Source organism: Anguilla anguilla, chromosome 2 (assembly GCF_013347855.1).
Source record: "Anguilla anguilla isolate fAngAng1 chromosome 2, fAngAng1.pri, whole genome shotgun sequence".
Classification (NCBI taxonomy): Eukaryota; Metazoa; Chordata; class Actinopteri; order Anguilliformes; family Anguillidae; genus Anguilla; species Anguilla anguilla.
This window is the reverse complement of record NC_049202.1, coordinates 30,086,648-30,112,386: the sequence shown is the minus strand read 5'-3', so window position 1 is coordinate 30,112,386 and position 25,739 is coordinate 30,086,648. Positions and strand designations below refer to the sequence as shown.

General features: G+C 39.3%; 1 protein-coding gene across 7 annotated transcripts in view; it reads right to left on the bottom strand.

Moving 5' to 3' along the window:
- Positions 1-25,739, bottom strand: part of srcap (Snf2-related CREBBP activator protein) — a 121,389-nt gene that overhangs the window by 15,668 nt on the left and 79,982 nt on the right. For all 7 annotated transcript variants that reach the window (XM_035404436.1, XM_035404437.1, XM_035404435.1 and 4 more), the window contains 7 exons: positions 20,868-21,167; positions 19,404-19,478; positions 16,228-16,382; positions 15,601-15,905; positions 14,944-15,146; positions 12,312-12,481; positions 9,926-10,122 (listed from right to left, as the gene is read on the bottom strand). In XM_035404436.1, the coding sequence (XP_035260327.1) occupies positions 9,926-10,122; positions 12,312-12,481; positions 14,944-15,146; positions 15,601-15,905; positions 16,228-16,382; positions 19,404-19,478; positions 20,868-21,167 (1,405 nt within the window). The remainder of the gene's footprint in view (positions 1-9,925; positions 10,123-12,311; positions 12,482-14,943; positions 15,147-15,600; positions 15,906-16,227; positions 16,383-19,403; positions 19,479-20,867; positions 21,168-25,739) is intronic.

The following is a 25,739-nucleotide window of genomic DNA, read 5'->3' as shown; positions in this document are numbered from 1 at the left end:
CAACTAGCCAAGTATGTATACTGTGCAACACACAAATGCTCACAACTAAGCTACTGCCAGTACTGCTTTGGTGTAAACACAGCAACTGAACTGTAACCGAACTGACATTACATAGCGTCACACTCACTGCAGTGGCCATATCAACGTGTAAAGGTTAGTCGGAGATTGTTTTTCTCTTAAAAATGAGTATGCATAAAAACCAAGATGGCAAGCCAGTGATAGAAAAAAAATCTGCACACACTTGGAATGGGCCTGAACTGTGTCACCATCGCCATTGAACATTTCTTCTTCGTTCATCACACAAATCATATTAGCAATTGACATCTCCAAGATAACTAAAATGAAACTGCCGGGAAGTTGAATTTTGGTAAACTTAACAACAAAAGAAGCTGCAATATAAAACAAAACAAGGGAAGAAAAATATTTTCTTTTGTTATTTATATTTTGTCTGTTGGTATATAATTGGGATGGCACATATGCCATCGTGCCAAGGTATGGCTTGCTGAGGCAGCATGCCCCATATCTATACAGCACCAAGAGTTTGGCACTGTTCAGGGTTGCCTACAGAAATAACCATGATGACCACAGACTCTCAGCCCTTAAAAACTTCAACAAACAGAATTCACAAACAACTTTACACACATCCACACAATAAAGCCCCAAATTTAGGCCGATTACATCACAAATGCTCCAGGCCCAAACAATACGTTTTCCCATTGGACATTTAGCTACATCAACTAATAAAAACATTCAATACACATGCAAAATGGACATTATATGGAAATACGTATTTTCACCAAAAAAAAAAACCAAAAAAAACAATTTGGCTGCTGCAGCTAGTTCACTGGTGGCTCACTGGTAATGCCAGCAGCCATACCACCACGCACTCTGCTCCTGCCGACTGGCTGAAGCTAAGCAGGATGGGCTTGGTTAGTACTTGGATGGGAGACCACCAGGGAATACTGAGTTGCTGCTGGAAGTGGTGTTGGTGGGCCAGCAGGGGGCAATCTTCCCTCTGGTCAAATAAACCCCATTGCCCCAGTTCGGACGAGACGTTAAACCGGTTAGTGGTATTATGTAATGTGGGTACACTGCTTAGTTTTTGCTTCATAGATCTTTACTAGTTCTACATATCCACCCTTAGATTTTATGAACTTGTGGTCAAGAAGTTTTTAATCCAGGACATGTATACTTTAACCCGCAATCTCCCAGTATTTCATTGCGAACTAAAAAAGGAGCAAATTCATTTTAGATTTTTTGCCTTGACCATTGCATTTGTGGCACTTCATTTCTTACAAAATTATGAATATAAAGTAATCTAATATCCAATATTGTAAATGGTACAAATGTAATGCTTCATTTAAGACATTTTTCTAGTCTCTGTGGTGTTCACATCTGGAGTTATAAAGCTTTAAATAGAGTAACCCCTAAATGGGCAAGGATTGACAGGTACTCTAGTGGGGGAGTGGTTGGGGTGGAGTTAACTAGCTATTGTTCCCACCCATTATCTCCCTGTGAGAAGTGTGAAAAGTTCAAGATCTTTCAAGGGGATTTTCTCTGCTACTTGATTTTAGGAGTACCAACATTCAAATAAGCATATCTTCTTCAACTATTTTCAGATTTCAATGTGGCACATCATTTGAAAGCTTATATAATCTGCACTTTCATAATCTGTAAAAAACTGAAAAATGACCTTGCTCTACTTGAGGACCAAAACACCAGCACCTGTCACATTTTTTTTTAGCCAACGGCAGCTTTATTGATTTTCTTTAAAAGTGACAACTGCTAAATTGACTGCTATAGCATTTCTATCGTTTCACTACTTTTTTACGAGGCTACTGTGTTTACCTGCAAACGCCACGTTTCTAAACAAATGTTAGTTAGCCCTATCCACTACCCGTCTGTCATGTCTACAACACCCCATTAAACAATTTCATTTAAAAATATGACTAACACTAACTACAGCAGTTCGTGAAAAAAATATGTTTATGCACGGGCCCTTGCAATCGATAAAAATTGGAGAATAGGTCGTGTCAACATTCTGGTGCCATCTGTTTTACATATGGTTCAATAAGCAAACTTACCTCCATCACGGTTAGTACGCTTTCTTCATACTATAGCCTGTGATCATGTCAAACTTAACCTATATGCCCATTCTGAGGAAAACATATTGTTTAAACTACTCAAATAATTTGCTGGGAAATATGTCTGTGTATGTTGTTGTCCAATGTCAAGTGTCTACTTTAGTGTTGGGAAGTTTGATTCATTAAAATGAATCTGTACATTTGAGTCAGTACATCAAAATGAATCGAGTTTGAGTCGATCGTGTCATTTTCACCTACATCACCATTAATAAAACACTGACTTGCCGAATATAGTATTCACGTTCTAGTCCTCCCTCTCTGGCTCTAACTCGAATTATACGCTTACAGCTCCCAGAAAAGGTGCTCACAACAATGCAGCATAACAGGTTGGAGAAACTATATATATTTTCGCCCGCCTAGATACTGCTAGGTGAAGGTTCCTGTTTATTTTAATCAACATTACTAGCTCCAGTCAGCACAACGTCTTTCCCACACACAGCCAACTCTCGCATGGAGTGAACTCACCCTCAATGACCATCTAAACAGAAGCTACTGCTAAGCACAGTTTATGACAATAATACTTGAATATTTCTAGCAACTCTAATGATATTGATTCTGCAATCTAGGACTCTGGGAAAGTGCGTGGCACTAACTGGCACAGTATGAAACTTGAATGAAAGGCTATTGGTGGTGCTGACTTATGAGGTCCCGGCTGTGCATAAAAAATTAAGACAGCAGGTCATCATAAATGCCAATTTGCAAATTACTCAGTATGTAATAGTATATAGGCTATGTAGCCTACATCTGTTGGTGTAACCAACTGAAGTTCCAGAGGGGTTTTGTATTTTCATTTTGTTTTTTTTATATATTTAAATTATTCTCTATTCATATTATCACTTTTCTTGACTGCAGTTTTTCTTTTTTGATCTTACAATAGGCGACCTTTACTATATTTTGAACTCTGATTTGATTCTAATTTTATATTGATATTTCTCTTGATTTGTTGTTGCTGACAAAGACCTGCAGTTAAGTCCAACACAATTTATTTGCTTAATAACAATCGCAAATTGTCAAACTGAATTGCTATGATCTGTTCATATTATATAAGTAAGGACCAACAGTGTTTCAAAGGACAAGCTAAATAATATAGCCTGTTCAGCTGCATCCGTTGGGTTTTGTTTAAAGAAATAGCCTATATTACGTTTTTTTTTTTACCAAATGAAGAGAATATGCTCTCATAGCACAGTTTAAAAAGTTCAAGTCATCATCAAGGTTTTCATTAATGTCATTATAAACATCCATGTGACATTATTTTTTGAAAACACTTCTTTTGCCGAACATATAGTATTTCCTGTTTTTGTTTGTTCTTCTGCTCTTCTGCTTGCACGAGGCATTAGTAGGCCTTTTTCATTTTGGTCATTTGAGTCTTTCAGTTCATTCAGTACATTTTGTTCATTTGAATCATTCGAGTCATTCAGTTCATCTTATTCATTTGAGTGTTTCAAACTTTGAACAAATTGAAAGAAAAAAATGAAAGACCAGTCTGACAGGCTTCCACTCCAGCACAGTAGTAGTACATGAACAATTTCCTATTTATTTAATGACATAAATAGTATTTTCAATGCCGACAGTGCACATACTAAAAAAATCCCGTAGGTATATGCCAGTTGCTTACATTTTGATCATTTATTGTCTTTAGTGAAGAGTCATGCAGTGGCTGAAGGAACAACCTAACCTAAAAACCTAAGGTTTTTCACAGATGTTTGCACAACATTTAAAAATAAAATGTGTGCAAGTTAGGTGACTCACGTTGCGTAATCGTTTGCAAACAACAAAGGGTTGATTATAACAATATAATCTATAGGCTATTTTATCAAGAGAGCACAATATTTAGCAGTGTGGGACCATTTCTAATTAATGCGTAACTTTATTGGTACAGAATTCTTCAAGAAATGCATACTGAAAACATACTCTTTCATTCACGTTTTATTTTGGCTACATTATATCATACAGTCAAAGAGCTGGGTTAAGCCAATTGCTTTCAATTTTACACAGGCAAGTGTGCAATACAATGCAATACGAAGATGTTTGGATGAGGGAGAGTGGTAGAGATTCAGGAACAGCGTAGCTAGCTCATCTAGTCCCTTCACGTATTTGTTCTTAGTTTAGGGACTTTTGCTTTTGATCACACAGACAAAAGGGTCTCGGAGAGTATGCCCTGCTCAAGCAGATCAATGCTGTTGAAGAATTGCTAGTATACAGCCCAGAAGTAAAAACAGTTAAATAGGAGTAGCTGCAACTTCAGTGAATGGTAAGTTCACAACTTACTGAGAGCTGATCCAAAAGAACAAATCTTTACAAATCTGAGTCAGTATGATTTGTTCACCAAAAAAATTCATTCAAAAAGAACCAATAGTTAACGAACGACACACCACTAGTCTATGTCATGTCAACTGTTAGCTAGTTTTGGCAGTCAAATTGCAAGGTCAGCTAGCTAGCTGAGGAAGAGAGCAAAGAGGAGTCCTAGCTACACAAAATGTGGATCTCAGAAGAAGTGAAAATGGACCAGGAGAGAAAGGCCCCAAGTTGCCAGAGCAATTGCCAAACCCGCAACTCAACAGTGTCAAAAAGTCTGTCTGGCCACAGATAGGCTGTATCAACAACCATCCTTTCTGAACAGCTGTCATTCAGGCCATGTTTTAAAACTGAGATCGTCAACACACACACCTCAGTCCCCTAACTTGCAAAAATGCCTCGTGCATCATCCGATAACCTGCAATGAGAGGAGTAGGCCACTGCGGTTGTTATGACATTGTATGTCACAGCAGCAAAAACACAGTGCTGTTTAAATGAATGAATCATTTTAAAAATTAAAATTAATCAACTACTACCCGATGAGCAGCATCAAACAGGAGACACAGAATGGACTGGCTATGTGATACTCTCTGTCAAGAGCTTGGGAGCTGAAATTGAAGGACATTGCTGATAATTTTGTAAATCAAGGCTTGCCGGATGCCTGTCAAATGAGTGAGTAGAAAAAGTGCTTTTCAATGGGATTTGTGTTTCTGATGGTGCCAGCCTGTTATAGTTTGTAGTGGGCTAGTGCCGTATGTCTCAATTGTTTTTTTCTTTATATAGCAAAGCGGAAGTGCTAAACGGTAAACCTTGATCATACTGTAAAATTTAAGATAAGGATAACTGTAATCCACATGCGTTTCTTTAAGAGTTGGTTTGCATTTTTTGACCCAGGTCCGCTGAGCTATTCACTGCAAATTATGTGATAAATCGAGGCTCAAGCTCTCCCAATTCATTAGATTTATAAGCCAAATAACATTGATATTCACCAGCAGCTGTGTACATAATATGATCAATAAATAACACAAACGTCAGACAAATATAGAATATTTCTCCCTCAGTTTTGCCGCTTAAATGCATACAAAAATGAAGAATATTATGTTAACACCACCTCTCATTTTGAGTCTGATATTAAACTCTTGACCACAAGCACTTGATTGAACATATGCATAAAATTACATCAAATTAAAAAAATCACTAGGCAATGCAGGCCTGTAAACTGTATGGCACTGCCTTGCCTGCTTCAAGGTGCACTGCTGTAACACCTGCACCATTATAAAGCGTAGACTGTTTGCACTTTGATGTAAAAAAGAAAAAAGAAAAACATGGTCTTGATCAGTAAAACCACTAGAGATAACAAAAGAAATACCAAGGCACTCCATTTCCACAAAGGAGGACTGAAAGTGACACCCTGGGTTGATGATTATGATATTTTATAATCCAATAACTGTCTTCTACAAGTCAAACTGCTAATGCTACAGTGATGGCATTGATATCGCTAAAATCCCCCTCTGAACCCTAAGCAATCAATCTGCTCTTTTGGTTTTAACGGCTTCCTTCTAACTGAAACTACGGCTTAGCTATTCTACCGAGTACTGACTTTCACCTTGCATTTTGCATAGTGCATGAGTGGAAGCTTAGAGCACACTTTATTCGAGTTTTGTTTGTTTATCTGCAAATGTTTCCTATAAAAGACACTGCAGTAGTGATAAAAGGCACTATTATAATTGAAAATTGTTAATGATTTCATTTAATATTTTTGTTCCTCCTTGTGAACTCTCTCTGTTGGGACCAGGTTTACTGCAGACAAGCCTGATTTACAGCAGTCTGGCAGCTGATTGAAGGCCTGAGCACACAGCCAAGTAAAACCAAGTGGTCTGATTGTTCCTAAGTGAATACAGAAAAATTCCTTTGTGTAATAACTAACCATTATGGACACATTTTGACATATAAGCTCTCCAAAAGGACAGCATTTGATGAAATACAGCGTTTAGTCATAAAGAGAGAATCGGTATTTGTTTTGTGGGGTTCCAGAGCATACCACCCTCAATGAAATTAGCATCTGGATGTGACATATGGCTGGGAAAAAATATTCACAATATTCCAATAGGAATCTGAGGTTTTCCGGTAATTTGGGCTCATCTTCAAGAAAATGCATGCCAAATTTTATTTCTTTGTTCAATCAACTCCAGTCTTTTTCCTGGTGAGGTATACATCCAGGGGAGGATTGGAGAAAAAAATCTGGTTTCGTCCAGCATCAAAAGTACATATAATCCCTACAGAACAAAACGATTTTTGGATTTCTTTCTTGTTTTTCAGAATAAATATGTCCTGCACGTTTACAGAGTGAGACTCCCATAGGATAAGGGTATTTGGTCATTATGGTACAAATGCTCCTTATTTCAAGCTTTGAACCATGTCTTAACTGCATATCATTTTGGAGATAACAGGGTTTATTTAAAAAGGGGGGGATTCTTACAAATGCCCTGGATTTTAAGTGGGGTTTAAGGGGTCAGCGTTTTATACACGTATCTGAGCAATACCCTTTTTGAGCTTACAAGAAAAACTTAGGGCCATATTTACTAAGCATGCTGCAAATTACAGTCAGTGCTACAAAATTCAGTCTTGCCACATTTTCATGTATTTACTAAGTAATGAACGTAAAAGGCATTTAGGCGACATATCAGAATGAATGTAAAAATAACGGTGATGCGCTGACAAAAAAAAAAAAAAAACGGAGAAGTGGCTTTATGGTTTTAAACACTCCACGCTATGGATGCCATTATAAATAGAAGTGGGTGATTGACGAGCATTTTTATGTTTTTATGCATGGTAGGTTAAATGCATTTACAGAATATAGCGTTTTTTTCCCCAAAGATAGTATTTCTCGATATAATTGTGCCGCCGTGTTAACACATTACTACGATTGTGGGTCAGGCACTCTTCACGGTAAAACGAAGTTTTAGGATAGCGCTTCCGAATTGCTTGTGTCGAAAGTGCTGCGATGAAAACAGCGACAGATTTACCCACTAGCCACATCTGTCAAAAATGTAAACAAGTAATCCAGTTTTCATGGTCGGGAAAAATTTTATGACAACGTTAGCCAGCGAAGCTAGTTAGTTGACGTTACATAAAGATACCTCGACTGAACTAACATTAGCATCTAACGTGGCTTGGTAGCTAAACAAAGTTAGGCTGTGTTCACACGTAATGTCTTTTTCTGATGAAAACCACTGGTCAAAGCGTTTTTTCATATTTAAAAAATAAATAAATAAAATAAAAACACTGTTCCAAAATATAGCTGAGAGCACCTAAGCCCTCTGAAAACCTAGGGAAAACCCTGGAGGGGCACCAAGTTTGGCATCAATACATCAAAGCATTGCATTGATATGGCTCATTTCCTGTTTGGTGCCTTTGCCATCAAATTTGTTTACAGCGGCTATATTGTTTGACCTAGCACCTATCTTTTAACAACTTTTGGTCAGCTTACTCTGAGGATGATACATGCCAAATTTCGAGGCGATCCAATCAACGGTCCAGGAGAAGATGTTTAAAATGCGTTTTTCATAAAATTCAAAATGGCAAAAAATCCAACATGGCAGAAATTGATTTGGGTGGGTGCGTTGACCTGCGTTGAAGCAGGGCCCTAGAAATCTAGAGAAAAAAGAATGACTAAGTTCAAATGTGACCTGTTGGTGGGGCTATAGGGGTTAATGTACAGACCTTAAATTTGGTGAGGTAGTACCTTGGACTGTGCTCCATCAGTGTGCTAAATTTCACAAAAATCTACCTAGGGGTCCCCATAGACTCCCATAGCGGAAAAATTATAAGTAATAAAAATAATAAAATAATAAAAAACAAAACAAAAACAATAGGGTTCCAGCAGCTCCTCAGCTTGGAACCCTAAATAGGCCATTTTGGAGTGTACATCACATTTACGTCATGATGGTTGCACACACATAGTGGTGGCAGAGGCAAGGAGACAGTTGGTTAAGTCCCTGAAAGACCAACGAAATGTCTTCTTGTGTTGTTGCCCACCAATGGAGAAAGAGTAAAAAATAAGGCCTTAATTTTTATTGAACACTATTGTTAAGTACCCCCCTAAAAATTAGCCAACCCTGCTTTCAGGTGAGGTTGGATGGCACTTTTCTCCGAGTCAGGAATACACCCCAACTCCACCAATTTGTGCTGCATCTATAATTCCGATTTTCCGTCCTGCATCATCCGACATAAGGTGTTCATGGAAGCAGAACCACCAAACAGAACAAAACCAATAGGGTTCCAGCAAAAAATATGCAAAATAAAGCTACAAAAAAGAAACAGAAAGAAATTCAAGTGTGTCAAAAGTGCTGCGACGGAAACAGCGATAGATTTAGCACGAGCCACATCTGTCCAAAATGTAAACAAGTAAGGCAGTCTTCACGGTCGGGGAAAATTTTATGACAGCGTCACCCAGCGAGTGAACACCACAAACGGCGGTGGTGTAACTGTTATTGGCTCATTACTGATTGTGGCGAAAACCTGCAGTGAAAACTTGCTAGGTTAACCACCCCACCCCCCAAATTAAAAAAAAACTCATCGGATCTACACGAATCACACAAATGACCTATTTTGGATTCAAAACGGCAAATTTCGCCGAAAAGCGACTAGTTTGCAGGTATGCGTGAAGAGCGCCTGACCCGCAACCATAGCGTTTTCCCCCAAAGATGGTATTTCTAGATATAGCCTAATTTTGCCGCTGTGTTAACACATTTCTACGTTTGCCGGTCAGGCACTCTTCACCGTAAGAAGAAATTTCTGGATTTTCCGATTGTTTTTGTGTCGAAAGTGCTGCGACGGAAACAACAATAGATTTACTGAGGAGCCATCTGTCCAAAATGTAAACAAGTTCGGCAGTTTTCACGGTCGGGAAAAAAATTATGACAACTTTGTCGTGCACATCGATGTCATCAAGCTAACGTTATTAATAAACAAGTGAAGTCGTTATTTCGATGGCTATTAAGTTATGTAATGTTACAATGTATCGAACATTACATGCATGCTACTAGTTTAACGTTACCTACACACTGCTTAAGTTAATATAAAAAGAATGTATGCCTACTTACCAACGAGATTAAGTGATAACGCGGAAGTACGTAACGAGGTTAGTTAGCCTACTAAATAAGAAATGGTGGCTTGCTAGGTAACGTTAGCTTGTGATAGTTGGAAGTGTCAAGTGTTGAACGTCACAACGCACAATGAGGGTAAAGAACACTGATCTCAAACCTGCTGTTTTCTTATAGTGCGTTCACGTTTTATCCAACAGATGTCGCTGATGAGCTGTCCAACCGAGCCGCCCCACTGTAACTGTAGTTTAAAAAACATCTTTAAAATACTTTTTTTTTTTTAATTTCCCGATGCTTAGGCCTGGTGGGCCGCCGGACTTGCAATAGACTGGCAGAAACCCTGCATTACACAGGACACTGAGGTGTGTTTGGCAGTCCTACCTGTAGATGTGTACATCTCTGGTCTGACCAATGCGATGGCAACGGTCCTGAGCCTGGGCATCCATGGTGGGGTTCCAGTCACTGTCATAAAAGACTACAGTGTCGGCTCCTGTCAGATTGACCCCAACCCCGCCACTACGGGTTGATAAGATGAAGCAGAAGATCCGCCTGTCAGCATTGAATCGCTCCATTAGAGCCTGAAAGAGATTACAGGAAATATCAGTAGGAGGACGACTGACAAAGGACAGAAAACATTTCTGACGATGGAAGAAATCCCTTGCCCTTGATATATAGAAAACAACCTGTTTTGAGTGCACTTAAATGTATCAATGTAAAAAGTAAAGCAAAGGTGCTAGAATATGATTTTAAAGATTCCAGGGTGTTTTAAAAGGTTGGTATGTACCGATGAAAACATAACAGAAAAACTATAAGTATAGTTTCCCAAAGAATCAATAAATATACAGGAAAAAATAATACACCATGTACAGGAAATCACTGGAACTTCCTTATAAACACAAAAAGGGAGGGTGCCTTTCTCTGAGACGTAACCAAATGACGATAAAATTTTGTTTAACAATGTTAATCTGCATGTGATGATTTCTCTGACTCATCTCTGTTAGCCTGACTACTGTGCTGTGGTGTGATAAGAAATGGCAATTGGCATTGTGTGTGTCAGACGAGAGCACTCGTCTGTGTTCTCCTGGATACAGTGGAAATTCCAGCAATTATATGAATGAAGTTCCAGAAATCCAGTGCTGCTATGTGATCTGCACGGTCATTACGAAATCAACATTAGCGGTACTACTTGGCAGGGTTCTGCATTTTTAACCATTAAAGGGCCATGGGTGATACCAATTATGCATCAGAAACTTATTTGTTAGCCTAACCGTGTTTGTGATATAGCCTCGCTGCACGATTGCTGTGGTCATAGCTACGAGCTATTTTTCTATAACAAAGTGCAATATGCCAATACATACGAGCATTGTTGGGTCACCGCAATATTTGTAAAATAAGGGACCCCCTAAACTGGCTTCGCACCCTCTGTCCTAATACCCAAGCTCCAACACTGTGGAGTTTCACTAGTGAAACTCAATTTGTTTTCACTAGTGCAATGATTTAAAAATGGTAATAAATCACTTAGCCTATAGTGTCTCTTATCATTTTTCAAATCATTAAAGAATTACAGGCAGTTCGTGCCTTTTTTTGTCACAAAACCCACCAAGCAGGTTCCTTTTGTTTCACAAATGAGTAGCCTAATTAGAGGTGTAAATCAGAAAATCTGTCATGAAAGAAATTGACTGTATAATTAGGCCAGCTATTGCTTGAAGAGATAGATAACTATCTTGTAGTGTAGTGCTCATTAACTACACTTCACCAAGATCTTGTCTACAGTAAGTGTTTTAAAACCCTTCTTACTGAGTGTTTAAAAAAAAAAAAATTACGGTTAAAAGGAGACACGTCTTTTCGATTGCCAGTTCCCCACCTGCTGCCGGTGTGTCATGATGCAAATTCCTATTAGAAGATCAAACGGTTTTAGCAATTTTTCAAAAAACATATTTTGACAGTTTATTTTTGCATGCATAATGGCATATATGCTACAGTGTAATCAAATAATATATAAATCGCTGACTTTCCAGAAAACAACAGTTGCTTCCTTTAATAGTGTACAATGTAAAAAATGAACCGCTTCCCTCGGCATTACCTCGTCATTGGGGGTAAAGGCACAATCTTCTGTGCGACTTTTGAAGTGGGGTTATCTTTGTTTCCGCATTTACTTGTATTGTTATGAGAAGCGACATTTAATTAAATATGTAGGCTACTCGCAAAATGCTGTAAGTGCCAGAACGTCTCAGATTTAAACCTAGCGGCCACGAGCCTTCAAAATTCCATTGCAGTTGGGGATTTGAACCCTTTGTGGGATTTGGGGATTGGTCTCCTTTTTCACCGTAATTAAAAAAACATCCATTCATAACTAAAATACTTTTTTCCTCATGGTAACCTAGTTCGGGAGACCCCTTTTGCTACAGAATATTTAATTCCTCAGGACGCTGGCAGCTTAACATTTTAGGACACCTAAATATAAGAAAGCATGAGTACATAATAACCAAATAAATGCATAATAACCAAATAAATAATTTGTTAGTTATACTTTTCAGATTTTTACTTCACGTGGTTGTTTTGTCTGTCTTATCTGTTGTCATGTTTTTGTGTTTTGTGAAAATTTTCAACTCTTAGTGCTAGTGGATTGCCTGCCTTCAACCGATATGTTGCAATTCCCAAATTGGTGGGAATATCTAAGAACAATTCTGTGAAATTGTTCTCTTTTCGGTACAGAAATGAACCGCGACTGTCACTACTTCCAGCCTGCCTTCTGCAATTCCCTCACCTGTCGCTGCTCCACTCGGGTGCTGCCATCCAACCGCAAGTAGATATGTCCATGATAATTGAGGAACTGCTCCAGCACATCTAACATCCGGGTCATCTGAGTGAAGATAAGCACACGATGGCCCCCACCCTTCAGTCTCCGCAGCAGGGAGTGCAGGGTCTGCAGCTTACCTTTAAAGCACGAGAGAGCAATAGTAGATAAATAAAGTGAAAAAATATGAAGGGCTAATACAATCAAGTTTAATTCCAAATTATTTATGGCCAACTGCATTGTGAAAAGCTAGTGCTTCAATAACTGTTCACCCAAAGAGTGCTAGTTAGAACTGTAGTTGGTCAGAACTATAGCAATATGGAAAACACAATAACTACAGATGTAGACATTTAGAAAGGACAGATTCTAGCAAGTGGAAAATTGCCACGATGTGCAAAAAGCCTCCCAAATGCAAGTGTATATTTTGAAACTTTTCGAAATACAGTCCCCTCCAAAAGTATTGGAACAGCAAGGTCAATTCCTTTGTTTTTGCTATGAAGTGAAGACAATTGAGTTTGAGGTCAAATGATATACATGAGATGACAGATCCGAATTTCAGCTTTTATTTCCTGGTATTTTTATCTAGATTAGTTAAACAACTTAGAACATATCACTTTTTGTATCAGACAACCCAATTTTTAGGTGAGCAAAAGTATTGGAACCTGTGACTGACAGGTGTTTCATGTTGCCCAGATGTGTCCTGTTAGATTGGTTGGTTAAACAATAAATACTTCTGAATGTCTACTCTTGGTTTTAGCCTTGGGTTTTGCCTGTGAAAACTAGATTTGTGTTATAAAAGATAAACTAACATGAAGACCAGTGAGCTGTCGTTGGGAGAAAAGCAAGCTTAGAAAAGAGGGGAAATCAATCAGAGCCATTGCACAAGCATTGGGGATAGCTTGTACAACAACTTGGAATGTCCTGAAAAAGAAAGAAACCGATGGCGTACTGAGCAACAGATATCGAACAGGTCAACCAAGGAAAACAACAGCAGTTGATGACAGAAACATTGTGAAAGCTGTGAAGAACCTCAAAACATCAGTCAGTGACATCACAAACAATCTCCACAGGACAGGGGTGAAGGTATCTCAATCAACTGTTCGAAGAAGATTTAGAGAATATAGAGGCTATACCACAAGATGCAAACCACTCATCAGTAGTAAGAATCGGAAGACGAGATTACAATTTGCAAAGAAGTACAGAGATGAGCCACAAAAGTTCTGGAAGTTTTATGGACTGATGAGACCAACATTAACCTCTACCAAAGTGATGGAAAGGCCAAAGTGTGGAGAAAGAAGGGATCTGCTCATGATCCAAAACATATAAGCTCATCTGTGAAGCACGGTGGAGGAAGTGTCATGGCTTGGGCTTGCATGGCTGCTTCTGGAGTGGACTCACTAATCTTTATTGATGATGTAACTCATGATGGTAGCAGCAGGATGAATTCAGAAGTCTACAAAAACATTCTGTCTGCCAACTTACGGAGCAATGCGTCCAAACTAATTGGGAGGAACTTCATCATGCAGCAAGACAATGACCCAACACAACAAAGGATTTCATTAGGGAGAAAAAGTGGAAGGTTTTAGACTGGCCAAGTCAATCACCAGACCTTAACCCAATTGAGCATGCATTTCACCTCCTGAAGAGGAGATTGATGGGAAAACCCCCCGAAACAAACAACAACTGAAAGAGGCTGCAGTAAAAGCCTGGAAAAGCATCACAAAAGAAGAATGCAACAGTTTGGTGATGTCAATGGGTCGCAGGCTTGATGCGGTTATTGCAAGCAAGAGATATGCTACCAAATATTAAGTGTTATTTGCTTTCATTTACTTAAATACTCTCTGTTCCAATACTTTTGCTCACCCAAAAATTGGGTGGTCTGATACCAAAGGTGCTATGTTCTAAGTAGTTTAACACATCTAGGTGTAAATACCAGGAAATAAAAGCTGAAATTCTGAACTCTTGTCTCATGTTCATCTTTTTATCTCAACCCCAAATGTATTCAGTGTATTGTAAAAACAAAGTAAGGAATTGGCCTTGCTGTTCCAATACTTTTGGAGGGGACTGTATACACTAATTAAAATTTTATGAACTGCTCCAAATTAAAATGGAGAAAACTGAAATGATGCTAGGCCCAGTGCAATGGCCTGAAGACTGGGCTGGTGTGGGCAGAACAACAGCGTCCTTCAGCTATGGGGAATCCACCGTGTTTCCCCGTTTGGATTTTGCTGGATTGTACTCAGTGTTTGGATGTGCTGCATGAGAATGCAAAATCTTGAAAACAAAAACAAACACTAAAAAGAGTATTTTTGGCAGAGAAGTTAAGGGATTTTGCTTCATTAACACTGAACAGTCTGTGAAACCAAAAACGCTGTTGCAATTAGTCACCGAGTCAAGAAAGTTGAATGGAGGGAGTTTGAAATTGCATTTCATAGTTGCCAATTTTCTCCAGTGTTTTAAATGTTTTATTATATTTTATAAATATCCCATTTGATACTTGAAACTGGTGTGGAAGTAGGTATCCTGCAAACCTTTGATGCCAGCAGTCAGATAAATAGGATGGGGTATATAAAACTTCACCAAGAGGCAAATGGGAACTCACCACAATCATACTGGATCAGCCTAAGGTCAGGGAAGTGGGTCCTCATGTTGCACTGGACGCGGTGTAAGGACTGGGTGAGGGGCGCAAGTTTGGAGGACAGGGTAGAGGAGAAGGCAGCTTGCTGATGGCTCAGCCAGGGAGGTGGATGGCAACTGTGCATGGTGATAGGTGGCGCCTCCACAGGTGGGACAATGAAGATGTACCTAATAGAATGGGCCACAAAGACTCATCTCAGCCAACAGTCTCACAAAGTGGCAACTGAAAAGTCAAACATTAATGCAAGAAAGTAAAAAAAAAAAGTAAACAGTAGACTGCACATGTTTAAAATATAAATAATGTAAATGTAATCAGGGATATTCCAATTGCAACTACATGACTTTCACCCTTGTCTTGTGATTAAGGTATAGAGCAGGGGTCCTCAATCTTATCCAGAAAGGGCCGGTGTGGGTGCAGGCTTTTGTTCCAACCAAGCAGTTACACACCTGATTCTACTAATCAAACACTAGAGTCTTCGTTGCAAAGGATCTTGATTAGTAGAATCAGGTGTGTAACTGCTTGGTTGGAACAAAAGCCTGCACCCACACCGGCCCTTTCTGGATAAGATTGAGGACCCCTGGTATAGAGTAAACTGTAGGGCAAAATTAACAAGCACTCTACCTGTCTATGATGTCACTCAGCAGCTGTAACCTCTCTTCTGTTGAATGAATAGCAGCTCTCAGTGCCTCACTCTGCGTCCAGTAGATCCCAGGGGTAGGAGTCTGAGCGGACAAGCAGTTGGTGTGTCCTGCATGACCCCAGTTTTTAGGGGCAGGAGGGGATGGTGCAGCACACGGGAGAAAAGTGAGGAAATCCAAGACCTCGCGACCATATACAGGCTTAGCACTGCAATGCCGTTCATTGACAAGCAGGATCCGGTTGAGGCGACATTCACGCTGCAACTTGCGCCGATTTGCCAGCCACGACTGAGAGGGGACAAAAACGCAACTCGACATTAATACTGTGAATGAATGGAGGTCCTGAAAATCAGAGCTGAAGAACTTTAGAAGGTGTAGTGACGCTAAAGCAATATCATGGCAATTTTGGGCTGTTCTTTTTCTTTCAGGGTTTATTTACACTGGATTATATGAAGGAATTAAAAATGGGCTAAAATGGTTTTATCTCAACTTATGGTAACCAATTCTGATACTAAGTAAAGAAACAATTGAAATTGTGCTTTTCCACAGTTTCAAGCACAAACCATTGTGAGCCAAATCTGTACACAAGACAGCAGTTCCATTAGCTCACCATGTAAAAGGGGGAGCGTGGAGGTGGGGGAGGCTGTGTCCGAGCTCGTGGAAAGCCATGTCCTACTCCAAAGGATCCCATGTTGGGAGGTGCTGCCATTCGTAGGGTTATAACATCAGTATTGTCTTCACGTCCTGAAGGTGTACTTACTCGACCTAAAGAAAAGGAGAGTAAGCAAACAAATGGTAACTCACAGCCTATTAAGACAAATTGTATAAATCAGGGAAAACAAGTTTTAACCAAACTTAAGTCTTAGCATTTGATATGAAGAACAAAGCCTTTCAACGTACATACAGAGAATGTCCACTGACTATAAAATAAAACCATTAATGCATTACATTATTGTTTAAAAAAACATTTTGTAGATCACAGAGGATTAAGAGGTAATTAAACTCTCAAATGACTTAAATAAGCCTTTGGAAAACCAAAGGGCAAGTGTGAATTTCAATTAGAGGTCCACCAATAAATTGGTGGGGAATGAACGTAAGCGTTCATAAGAACGTAAGAAGGGGGGCGACATAGCTCAGGAGGCAAGAGCGGTTGTCTGGCAGTCAGAGGGTTGCCGGTTCGATCCCCCGCCCTGGGTGTGTCGAAGTGTCCCTGAGCAAGACACCTAACCCCTAATTGCTCCCAACGAGCTGATTGGTACCTTGCATGGCAGCCTTTCACCGTTGGTGTGTGAGTGTGTGTGTGAATGGGTGAATGAGAGGCATCAACTGTAAAGTGCTTTGGATAAAAGCACTATATAAAAATGCAGTCCATTTACCATTTATATGTTGGCATATGGTGAAGCATGCTAATATTCTGGTGTCACGAAAGTTACAAAATAAGGGGGAACCCTTTAGTATTTACAACTGATATAAAGCCCAGAATCACTATGCTGTAAAATTAGGTAAAGAGCAATTCAATGAGAGCAAGGTGCCATATGAATTCAGTGTTCCCCGGCACTGCCACATCTCACGCTTATGTACAAGAACATATACCAGAAATAATCCATTTTTAATTCTTGGAACACCCCAAAGATGTGTGCATTCATTCAATCAATCAATCAATCAATAAATAAATAAATAAATAAAGCAGGGCTCCACGCTAACATTTTCTCCAAGGAGCATGTGCTCCCATAAGTAAAAAAATAAAAATTAAAAAAAGCAATCTTATGCACCCAATTAGTAGATGTGTTCCTAAATTATTTTTCCAGTTAGCACACACAAATTTTCAGGAGCAAAAGCTCCTAAAATGGAATCACTGTTGAGCCCTGGAAAGTGTGATAATTTTTGTTGAATTAAGACACGAAAAAAAAATTGACATGCAACTGGCATGGAATGCTGAGCAACCTGTAAAGGTGGGTCTAACTATTCGCAGACAAAAATAAAATTTTGTACAGTAAAACATTTTTGCTCATTCCCTTTACACTTTCTAAATAGCATACTTTGTGTACTTAAAGTTACAATCTCGAAGATTTCCGTTTCGTTCTCTTTGGCGGTATCAATGGCGAGAAGCGGTAATTGCAGGTGTGTTTTTGGACCTCACTTCCCATAGATCCAACCGGATCCAACCAGTGTCGCCTGTGTGACGTCAGTCAGTTGGCACCTGTAGCTAACTAAAGGCCAGTTCAGATCAATGATTTGTAACGAGACGAACCGGTTTCAGAATGTTGCAGAGAAAATTGCAGCCGTGTGAACTGGTTAGTTGCAGAGCGTCTGAAGCCGTTGCCTGGGGTCTCAAAAGACCCACCTTGTCAAATCGCCAAGTGCAGTTTTAGAACGTTTACAATCAGACATCTTGGAATTTTTCAAGTTGCACCCAGTCTCGTTGCGAATCATTGATCTGAACTGGCCTTTAGTTAGCCACACTGCAACGTTGCACAAGGTAGCACTGCATTCGAGAGACGGTTTGCGATGTCGGAACCGGTCGGTAGCGTTAGCTAACGTTTTTTATAATTGTTAGCTGACGTTAGATTGTGTTATTTACATTAGCTAGCTAGCTAACGCAACGTTACCTGATATGAGAGATGGATACTGTGCGCAACGTTGTCTAAACTAATGTTGCCTTTCTTGACATGGTCCGGTAGCTAGCGTTAGCTGTGCAAATAGCTATGTAATGTGGTAACGTTACATTATCATCAAATGTAATACGAAATCTACATCAACAAATAATATGACCGCATGTTATACAAAAACTTTTTAGGGTTCCATAACCACACCCCCCCCCGCCCCCTTCTGTTATTGTAAGGCTGGCAGACACCGGAAAAAACAGTACGCCGCTCACACGCAAGTGAGTTGAAGAGCGAGCCTGTTGCGTTAGCTCCGTCTACCCTCTCTGGGTGATGGAAAACTCCTCACTATGCGGCGCTTGTGATTTTTTCCCAGGAATGTCGCCACAGACACCCAGTTCTTTAATCATAAATTATAATAATAATAATATAAATTAATATAATACGCCTAATCACCATTGTTTTACCTAATTTGGAGATAGATAGTGACTTAACAGACATTTATTTTAATGAAAATCTTCGAGATTATTACTTTAAATTAGAGAAGAGGGGAAAGAACAATCATAGGGAATATAAAATGAATATGCAGGAGGATTTACCGTTTTATCACTAAATTCATAGACATGATCAAGGGTAGGTGACAAATTACAATTACTGATGGAGCCAAGCCTGTTTAAGACAGTCAAAGATGGTTCCACTCCAATCACAATGCTTTTTAGTATCAAAGGAGAGCTTTGCACCATATAAATTCTCAGTGCGGCAGGGACTATGTCATGCAGAAGACAACAAAAATGACAAGGGCCTTAATATTCCCATTACTTCCATGCTTGACCATACCAAACCCAAGAAAGATCAAATGAGGATGATAAGGGCATTACAGAACTGTAAACGTCCAAGGTATCAGTGACGGTACTGTAGTATAATGGGTAAGGAGCTGGTCTTGTAACAAAAAGGTCACAGGTACGATACCAGGGTGGGACACTGCCGTTGCGCAAGTCGCACTGGATAAGAGCATCTGCTAAATGGCTGTAATGTAATGTACTGTAATGTAATGTAATGTACTTTACAGAATTCTTATCTCTTCAAGGAAAGCATCAGTTCACAGTATTCTGTATCATTGGGCAAAATATTATCCCATATATTATAAGTCCAGTTTGAATACCAATTAGCCTTTAAGATTTACCTTTCTGCATGGAAGCAGCAGCTTCCTTCAGCTCCTCCGTAGAGACTGGGGAATCAAATTGCTTTGCTTGACTGGCTGAAAGAGACAGTGCACATTCAGAGAACTCAGGAACACATTCATTTCAGTTCATTTATTCCAATTCAATCCAACACTGAAACAATCCTATAGCAGGTAAGCTGGTGCAATCATAGCCAGACACCCAAAAAAGCACACAGAATCAGCCTTATGCAAGGCTCCGGCTATTCAACAGAAAAACAAGGCACCCAGAAGTCTACAGCCACATGAATGTCATTTGTGAGCCTTCTACAGGTCACACTATCCCATCACAAACTTCTATGCTGTTCTATATACTGAAGGTGCTACTGAATTCAAACCTCCCTCAGTGCATTCTGTTCTGTGAAAAAGACTCGACTCATCTGCAAAGTCACTTGGCTGCAGCCCGTAAAGTAATGCATTGACGGAGCCAAATGCATGAAGAGGGTGGGGTTAATGGATTTGTCGAAGAATCTGTCAGAACTAAAGAAAGTAAAAACTGGGCTGCCCTGACCATCAAAGAGGGTCAAGCCTCTGTATTTGCAATAATCTCTCTCAATCACAATATCTTGCCTCATCAAGGAAGGGAACCATGCAGTTGTTTCCTTATAAATCCTTTGGAATCACTGCAATAAAGCCCTTCAGGCTGGCCAGTTTTGCACACATTATTGTGGTAAGAGCAATACCCAAGATCAGTAATCTTGCTATAGACTTTAAAGCTTTGCTGTGAGTGTATTCAAAAGATTTTTGATTCTTCTAAAACTGCTATTTATATAAAACGCTATTTTCAAGTTTAATCTCTTTATTTGAATAATAAGGTTAACACATAACAGAGTGATTCTCCAGGTCAGAAATTTGATAAAAGCTGTCCAGCTTTGCTGTATGTGTGGGCCAACCACCAGACAATGTTCCACACTGTAGAGCAGGCAAAATTTAGCTACTTGATTGATTCAATTCTAGTGAAATTGTTTAGGTCAAGCCCTATTTTGACAAATAAGTAAATACGTGTCAGTGCACAATGAATAACACAATGCTTCACTATACAGTGAAGCATGAAACAAATGTCATTCAATGTTTAATTTGGATGAGAAAATTAAATTTCACCCAATAATTTATGCTAAATGGGATACTAAAAAACAGGATTGGCACCACAACGCCATGGATTGGTTATTTTTAATTGATTGTTGGTCTCTCAATGTCTCTTAACACTGCAATTCCTAGGACAAGACTACATGAATGGTAAGTGGTAAAGCAAAGGCCATAATTTCAGACCAGATCAAACCACTATCAGACCAGTGGCAAACTGGTATCCTGCATGCAGGTCAACTAAAGGAGCTAAATAAGGGCTACAATTACAGGGGCTACTCTCAGAATTACAATATGAGCAGTTTACTGAGTTTGTTTCTTTTCGTAACAATCATTCTTCCTCACCTTGCTCTGTGCCAACTGCTGGACCTTGCAAAACCCTAAAGACTGGACGGGTGAGGTGGGTTTGAGTGGGAGCTGAGGTAGTTCCGGAAGGGGCAGTGTGGCTGGAAGGGGGCTGTATAGTGACAGAAGGCCTGAAAGAGGAGCTGATATTGACATGAGGGGCAGTGTCAGGAGAGGGAACAGTGGGTAGACGAGGGGGTGGTGGCACAGCCAGGGAAGAGACTGCCCCTCCCTCCTTCCCAGTTGACTGGCGGACTACTATCTTCACAATTCCTGGGCTGGTCACCACAGAGGAGGGCACTGAAGGAAAAAGAAAATAGTTTTAGTCAATATGCACCTATACTATGCACTAGGTAGATTTTTATGGGTATAGAAAGGAACCGTGAATGAAGCAACTTAAATGCTTTGGCTAGCTAGAGAAGAGTGGATGAAAAATGTTTTGTTGACTTTCATATTTTTAGTAGGCAACAACCAGGGCTTGACATTAACACCCGCCAACCGTCAAATGCAGGAAGAATTCATCAGTGGCGTGTAACCAATGTTACCTACTTTTTCCCACAGAAAGTAGCAAATGCATGCTCAAAAATTTGCTTGAAGTCGCCAGAATGTGTCATACGTCAGCATGCATATCCATGACGGCACCACATAGCTATTTGCATAAGAAACCATATTACATGAAGGAAGATTTTCCTGAAAAGGCAACTTTGTTATTTTATATATTACCAGGAGTATTATTTTTAGTGCATATCAATCACTGTAGTCTTACCAGTGTATCGTGATTTACAGGCTACTTTATATATTATTTGTACTGTAGCCTATCCTTTAGTGTTTATGAGTCAAGATACAGAAAAATCAAAAAACACACAAAAATCTGATCGCAACAATGTAACTCTGTCACACTTTGACAAGTGACATTTTGGTAGTACTTTCAATGAAGAAAAAATCATTGTAGTATTCCAAAGGCATCTGAAATACGTAAATTTGAGGTGATACATGATATTACAACTATATTAAAAAGAACTAGAAATACCGCCTCGCGATTGAATGCCTCCGCCAACCAGTAGCCAGTACTCTGTTTTTCGCGGTGATGTGCTGGGGTGGTGCTATCAAGGCTTGGAGGTCAGCAGTCTCAACAAGTTGTCAAGGAAGGCCAGCTAGGTGATCAGGTTGGAACTGGACAGTGTGGAGACAGTGGCGGAGAGGAGGACGAATGTGTATATACATATTATTAAATTATAGATAAAATGAACAGAGCGGGTTTTTTTGGGTTTCAGAATGGTTTTATACATAAGAAATGCAATGGAAGTTGTAGTGGAATTTCACACTTTCCAATCCGCTTCTCTGTGCAGTTATCTTTGTAGACGTGATCATCACTATTTGGTCCTTGTGGATGTGTGCCTTATCGTAATTAAAATTTATAAAATGTGTGTTTAGGTTCACCTAAATAGGCTATAGCCTAGTTAATATTGTTTCCCATATTAGTCAAGGCAAAAACGCGTTTTGTGAGGTCGCAGTGACCTTGACCTTTGACCACCAGAATCTAATCAGTTCATCCTTGAGTCCAAGTGGACGTTTGTGCCAAATTTGAGAAGAAAGAAATTCCCTCAAGGCGTTCATGAGATATCGCGTTCACGAGAATGGGACGGACGGATGGACGGACAACCCGAAAACATAATGCCTCCGAACGCGGCTGTGCCGTCGCAGAGGCATAAAAACATCATTTATTATTTTTCTGAGAAGAAATTTATTTTTTCCTACCACACAAAGACATGATTTTTAAAAATGATTATACATGATAACCTACGTCACATTTTAACGTCCAAGTTGGAGATATGTATATCGTGCATAGAGTTTGGAGAGAAAACCCAAAGCATTTCTAAGGGGCATTTATGGCAGAAAGTTAAGAACATGTATAGTTAATAAGCTATAAAGATGAAAAATATATAAATTAAATTTAAACACTAGACATCATGATTGCATCATTTATTTATAATCATTGCATGATTAAAGACCATTTATTTATATCCATGTCTTAATTTGAATTATATAAATTGAATAATTCTTCAGGTTTTTAATCAGTTGCATGAGCTTCACATTTAAGACTGATTCTGTCCAATAATATATTAAAACAATTGTGATTAAGCAGAAGGTGAAGGTGGAGTATTTCACGGATTAAAAATTAGGCAGAAAGAAAAGCCACATTAGTCCAATTGCCTTTCTTATGCTGTTTTGTGTCATAATTACAGTGCTGCCAGAAGTCACCTATGACGAACAAATTAATTCTTTAATTTGTCCTGCCAGCATCCCTATAAAACCTATAGGCTCAGGCTGAAATGTGTAGGCTCCCTTCATGTTTCCCCATGGCATTCTGCAATATTAATAAAAGGCATTTGAAAACCTAAGAAGAACTGTGTTTCTGATTTTTTTTTTCTTAATACCAAATATAACGGTCTGAGAAGTGTTTATGGCTCTGGTCTTTTAAAAAGGCAATATAATTCAATATCCTGATAGGTTAATAATACTGTGGCATGTCAGCTAACCTTAATCAGGAGTTATTCCATTAAGATTGATCAGTGTTGATACATTTGTAATAGGTAAAGCCATTTTGTCAAAATGCCAGTTTGTGCTGCTTACAACTAAATCCACTGTTCAGGTTCAAACTCAGGGATACAACTTTTCAGTTAGTCAAGCTAAATCCTGAACAGGGAGTGAAGCTGGTATTGTTACCAAATTCCCTTATTAGCTTACCTAAACTGTTTCAAGAAATGTTAGGCCTATAGTAACGCTTCCCATAGTAGCTAGGCAACATAAATAACATTATGTTTTCCTTGTACCGTGAGAACTGCATTAGCGACTTTCATAGGTTTTGGCCAATTACATCATAGCCTACACAAACAACACAGTAAAAGACATTTCGCTACCTCTGTACATTGGCTGTCTAATTACCTGACGCTGCACATCACCATGAGGGTGCGATAGTTAGGTTTTTTTTGATAAGGACGATGCAGAAACGTTTAGGAGATCACTATTGTCAGTTTTAACTTGATAAATTGTTTGATGTGGACCAAAAACACATTTCTCAATGTTGATTATGTAGCTTACAATCTGTGAATGCGCTGTGTTTTGTCCTCGATACATAAGTGCATCGCTGTCAATCTCGCCAATATGAAAACTGGTATTTCATTATCACTCGTGGAAAAGGGGGATGGGCTCCGCGTAGCCCTCACATCACTACTCATTACATTACATTTACTTGGCAGATGCATTTATCCAAAGCGACGTAAAAGGGCATACTGAAGGTCACTGTAACAACTACAAAATACAGGTCTGATAAAGTACAATACTAATTGTGTACATTATTCATAGCCATGAACACATTAAGTCCAGTTCACACAGTAAACATTACTCTGACCTAACCTATGCTAAGTCAAACTAGGAGGCATGACAAGCTAGAACATCAAGACAATGATACAAAATACACTATAAGTGCTGGATGGAGGTATGAAAGTGGCACAGGAGGTACATGTGTAGAATGAAAGAGGGGGATTTAAGTGATAAAAATAATCCCAGTTTGGGAGTGCCCCACAGAGTGGGGATCGTTAGTTAATCCAGGTATAGTCTGAAGAGATGAGTCTTCAGACCAAGGCAGAAGATGGGCAATGAGGGAGTGGTTCGAACAGGAACAGGGAGATTGTTCCACCACAGGGGAGCTAGAGTGGAGAAGCTCCATGGTTGGGACGCGCGAGAACCATTCACCCGGACGGCAAAGGGTGCAAGTCGCCCTGCTGCCAGAGAAGAGTGGTCGAGCTGGCGTGTAGGACTGGACCACTCTGAGCTATCCCTGTTGTACATGCAATTAGACATGTGACCAAGGACACAACGGAGCGTGTCTTTTGAGCAAAAAATGATACTCCCTGGTTCTGATGTGCTCCCCATAGGTTTCTACTGGCATCGCTGTCTCTACATATTATATACTCTAAGGTCCTGCCGCCTCAGTCGAGCTGGGAGTATAATCAATTGGGATAACCCAGCTGAAATCAAACCACTGCCAAACATGACGCCACATACAAACAGTGTATCCTCATTGCAACTTTAAACTTTTTGTTTAGTGACACTCCTTGCAAACTGAGAGCGCAGATTCAGATTCTGTGGTTGTGATCAGAAAACATGGAATTGACAACGACTGCCACACCAAACACAAAAGTCAATAGCTCGGTAAAGGAGCATATACGTTGACAGATAGATGTCCCTGATTTCAGTCGCATTAGTTTATTTAACCCTGCAAAAAAGAAAGAAAAAAAAAAGAATAAAGTAGGCTTGTCGCAGTGTTCAGTTTAAACTTGTGGCATACCATGCATGAGCCTACACAGGTTCTTACCGCTAATGGTATTTTGCAATTGCAATTTTAAACTAAAGTAAATGTTAAAAAAATTAAATAAAAGTATCTGCAGAGCTTAATTATTATTGGCTTACTTTCAATTTTAATACTGTGTACTCAATGAAAATTTTAAAAATGTGAATCACTTTCCTGACCTGATGTTAAACTATTTAAAATATGATTTTGAGCGAAATTACTCTGTTTACAAGGATTGTCAATATAACATAATGCAGCATAATTTTTAATCCTGGTATTTTTATTGAACAGTTTGTACAGTGCCTAAATGTGTAATCATTAACTCTTGTATGTTTTTCTGTACTCTGCAGTATGCAATGATTTCTTGTATGGGGATGGGATGAAATGAAAACAATTTTCAACCGTCCACCATGTTTTGGCAATGTTCCAACTCTCACTTCAAACTGTTGCATGCATCACAAAAACTACTAAGCAACAAACACTTACATTAGTGTGAAATATCCTCATTATAAAATACC